General features: G+C 47.1%; 1 protein-coding gene across 1 annotated transcript; it reads left to right on the top strand.

Moving 5' to 3' along the window:
* The first annotated feature begins 213 nt into the window (after positions 1–213).
* On the top strand, positions 214–2,457 carry LOC127292274 (probable E3 ubiquitin-protein ligase WAVH2). The gene is made up of 3 exons (XM_051321634.2): positions 214–364; positions 541–570; positions 673–2,457. The coding sequence occupies exons 1-3, from the start codon at positions 278–280 to the stop codon at positions 2,281–2,283; spliced, it is 1,728 nt and encodes a 575-aa protein (XP_051177594.1). The 5' UTR covers positions 214–277; the 3' UTR covers positions 2,284–2,457.
* Positions 2,458–4,408: the final 1,951 nt, after the last annotated feature.

Raw genomic sequence — 4,408 nt, 5'->3', positions numbered from 1 at the left:
GAAACCTTGTCTGTCTAATTTTCGAAACTCGTGGTGAGATGGCAACTTTCAATTTTCTTCCCACGGATTTTTACTGCCACGTGGCTAATTCCAATTGGTTCGCTCGCGTAATCACCTCCAAAAGATATGCCCCGTGTGTACAATAAATTCCTCCCCAGTAAAGGACGCGTCTTGCTATCGTATTTAACCTGATGCCAAGCTAGGAATCGAGGCGCTCATCTCTCTCAATCTCAAAATCGCTGGTGATCTCAATCTCAAAATCGCTGGTGATCTCAGGATGCGGCATGATCATGTGCACCTCTGTGTAATAATACTAGCACTCTTTCTGGTTGCTTGGACCCAAGGAGTGGATGGAGCAACACACGTAAGTTCTTCATGATTCTTTTTTTGAAAATATTTCTTCGATCTACAGATCGACTTGCGATTACAAGTTCGATTACTGTAATCCAGCAAGTAATATTATTTAGTCAAGCTTCCAGACCTTCATATTCAATTCATGTTACTGCCACCCTGCTAACTTGTTCGTATCAATTTCCACAGCACCCTGCAGTGATGGGGGGCAATGATCAGGTAATATTGGAATTCTCTTTTAACGTTTGATTTTCCAACTCATGGGGTAAACTCGATTCAGTTATTATAGATCTTAATGTGTTTTGCGCATATATCCTGCAGTACTGGCAACGGCACAGCCAGACTGCGGATCCGGTCGTCGTCTTCGATGACGACGAGCAGGTGACGGCCAACCGGCCGCCAGCTCCAGCAGGCGCAGCGTCGAACGGAACAGTGGTCGTCAAGACGCACACCGAGTATTCGGCCGTTGCCAGGAACTCGTCCAGCGACAGCTTCGCCGTGCTGGTGCACCTCAAGGCTCCCGGGATGACCGACGCCGGATCGGCAGGCGACGCGCAACCACGCGCCCCGCTGGACCTCGTCACGGTGCTTGACGTGAGCGGCAGCATGCACGGGCAGAAGCTGGCGCTGCTGAAGCAGGCGATGCGATTCGTCATCGACAACCTCGGCCCCGACGACCGTCTTTCCGTCGTGTCCTTCTCCTCCGGTGCGCGCCGGGTGACCAGGCTCGTGCGCATGACGGACGCCGGGAAGGCCCTGGCGGTGAGCGCCGTGGACTCCCTCAAGGCGGGCGGCGGCACCAACATCGCCGCGGGGCTCCGCACGGCCGCCAGGGTGCTCGACGAGCGCCGCCACAGGAACGCCGTCTCCAGCGTCGTGCTCCTCTCTGACGGCCAAGACACGTTCACCACGGTGAGGCGATGGGGCAGCGAGGCCGGCAGCAACTACGAGGCGCTCGTCCCGCCCTCGTTCCTTCGTGCCGGCGGCGAGTGGTCGGCGCCGATCCACACGTTCGGGTTCGGCAAAGACCACGACGCGGCTGCGATGCACGTGATCGCCGAGGCGACCGGCGGCACGTTCTCGTTCATCGAGAAGGAGGCGGTGATCCAGGACGCGTTCGCGCAGTGCATCGGCGGGCTGCTGTCCGTGGTGGTCCAGGAGGCGCGCATCGCCGTCACGTCCGTGCAACCGGGGGTTCGTGTCGTCTCGGTCAGGTCCGGCCGCTACGAGAGCCGCGTCCACGAGGACGGACGCGAGGCCACGGTCCAGGTCGGGGAGCTGTACGCCGACGAGGAGAGGCGCTTCCTGGTGTTCCTCGCCGTGCCAAGAGCCAAAGAATCAGACGGCGACACGGTTCTGGTGAACGTGGTGTGCAGCTACAGAGACGCCGCGACCGGCGGGAACGTCAGCGTGACGGCGGAGAAGGCGGTGGTGGCGAGGCCAGAGGACGCAGGTGGAGCGGAGCGGTCGCTGGAGGTGGAGTGGGAGCGCGTAAGGGTGCAGGCGGCGGAGGACATCGCGGCCGCGAGGGCGGCGGCGGAGCAGGGCGCGCACGAGGAGGCAGTGAAGATACTGGAGAACCGGGAGCGCCTGGTGGCGCAGTCCGGGAATGGCGACGCGGTGATCGTCGGGCTGGCCGGCGAGCTGCGGGAGATGCGGGAGCGCGTGTCTAGCCGAGAGAGGTACGAAGGCTCAGGGCGGGCGTATGTGCTCGCCCGCATGAGCGCGCACGCGCAGCAGCGTGCCAACTTGAGGCAGCAGCAGGAGTCATTTGAGGCGTCCGGCGAGGCGGCGCCAGACGAGGCGACGTTGTCGTACGCGACGCCGGCCATGCGCGCCATGCTTCGGCGCTCGAGGGGGGCGTCTGTCGAGCAGAATCTGCGCGAGTCTGGAGAAGAAGTCGCACAGAGTTATTATGGAGTGCCACTATGAGTTATCATTTCAAAATGGACATTTTTTATTTACTGCAAGAAATTTGGAGTTTGTTTCTCTTGAGGAGACGGCCTCAATCAGTAAGATCTCATGTCTAAGAATGAAAACAAATTGTGTTTCTTTTCTGAGAACGATCTGAGAGTTCTGTTTGCAATAAAATTGTTCATATATGCACCTGATTTTGGTTTGGAAGTTTCATGCATTATATGTGAAACTTCAGACACTTTTTCTTTATAGAAGTCCTAGTAATTTAAGTCACTTTAATTTATTGTATATACTATATCTTCCGTTCCATATTTACTTGTTTCTTCTTTGTTTCGTTTTGTTTTGTTTTAACTAGCATAGTGATCCTCGCAAATATGAGGGCATCGTCTCTTTAGCTCTAGTTGGTTGAAAGTGTTCAAGAAATAGAAAAAGGTTTCATTATTACATTATATCTCATTATACAACTACGCAAATGCTTTTTCAAAAAAAATATCATGTAGGCAATTAATAACTTTGGCAATTTGAAATTGTGGAGAAACAATTATCATATCATATGTTGAAACACCCATGTAAGTGATATTGGATCTCTAAACTGAACTATAGTTTTTACATGATGTTGGATCAGTAAGCGCATGTTAGTTATCACTGATTTAAAAAAGCATCAAAGTAAGATAAATTTTTCCATCCTTTTTAAAAGGTAGATCACATTAAATAGTGATAATACTAGTTTTGTTCCAGTGTTTCTTCCTCTCATTCACTCACTCCATGTCACAATGTGCAACATTTAAGGTGAAATTTTGGCCATTATTTTTATTGATATACTGTTAGATAGCACACACGTTAACATGTTTATACATCAATAATCAAAGTTGGAGAAGTCTGGCTCTATGTTTTCCAGACTCGATCCTAACTTATCGTGATCTTTATCCAATCTCTTAGCTTGTCTTGATCTTGATTCATTGGTTCTACACACATGGTCACATGTATTTTCTATGTTCTGCAAAATGACTATGCAGCTTGGATAGCATAGTTCAAGACTATTCAGTCGCCAATTGTACTGTGTAATTGGAATGGTATGGACTCTTATGGTCATTTTCATACATGGGAGAAAGATACATACATTAGTTCTAATAATATGTCTACCATACAAACCAAGCAATATCTGTATATACAATTCATCATAATTAAGTGTATGTTTTTCAGTTCTTCTAGTTTAAAAACGGTATTGACACAATGTGTGGATATACTAAATATGAAACATATTAAACGGGAATTTGTGTAGTAATTCAGACCTGCGCAGAGGGACGTTCATGTCCAAAACGTGTCGACTAATGTTGTATCTTCATAAATTTTGAAGCTTGGACATTCCGTTTCTCACTAAGTTGTATTATTCCTTCAATGAAGGGACATTCTAATCCTCGAAAGAATTAGTAGGTGTTAAGTTTGCACTGCGTGTATCGTTGAGCTGGTAAAAACTTTAGTGTGAGGGACGTCCCCATCTATAGTGAGACTAATGTATGGCTTCATTAATCGTAATTGAAAAGGCTTATTACAAAATTAATTTGGATTTCCTTCTCAATTGTTTGAATCTTAGTGGTTTCAATTCCACTTGGTCTGGTTGGATGAGACAAGTAATAATGGGAGGGACTCTAAATGTTAAAATAAATATCTCTCTCGAGAAAATAAAATTGGTACACACAAAGGGGTTAGACAAGGTGATCATATCTCCCCTTTGTTGTTAACTGCTGCTGGATATGTGTTAGCTAGAATATTTAGGGAATCCCAAACAAATGGCTTAATGTGGGTTGGTTCCACACATTATTGAAAATAGAATTTGTATTTTATGATTTGTTGATGTTGCAGTATTGATGTTTCTGGATGATTTGGATATGCCTTTGAATGTTAAGATATTACTATATCTTTTTTGAAGATATGGCAGGGTTGAAAATTAATTTTGATAAAAGTGAAATAATGATGGTCATGGAGGATAGTATTAAACTTGAGACATATGCTATGGTGCACCAATTTGTGGATCAAGAATTAGAATAAAATATCTTAAGATTATTAAAGATAAAAGTTTGAAGCTTTTAGATAGATGGCAGGAGGTTCCATGTCTTTGGTTGGTAGGAAAGTTAAACAT

Source organism: Lolium perenne, chromosome 4 (assembly GCF_019359855.2).
Source record: "Lolium perenne isolate Kyuss_39 chromosome 4, Kyuss_2.0, whole genome shotgun sequence".
NCBI lineage: Eukaryota > Viridiplantae > Streptophyta > Magnoliopsida > Poales > Poaceae > Lolium > Lolium perenne.
The sequence above is the reverse complement of the archived record's forward strand: the minus strand, read 5'-3'. Positions and strand labels throughout refer to the sequence as shown.

Excerpts from the sequence above, each read along its gene's own strand:
- LOC127292274 (XM_051321634.2), top strand. The coding sequence starts at position 278 with ATGCGGCATGATCATGTGCACCTCTGTGTAATAATACTAGCACTCTTT. Across the intron at positions 365-540 it reads GAGTGGATGGAGCAACACAC|CACCCTGCAGTGATGGGGGG; the intron begins GTAAGTTCTTCA and ends CAATTTCCACAG. Across the intron at positions 571-672 it reads TGATGGGGGGCAATGATCAG|TACTGGCAACGGCACAGCCA; the intron begins GTAATATTGGAA and ends TATATCCTGCAG.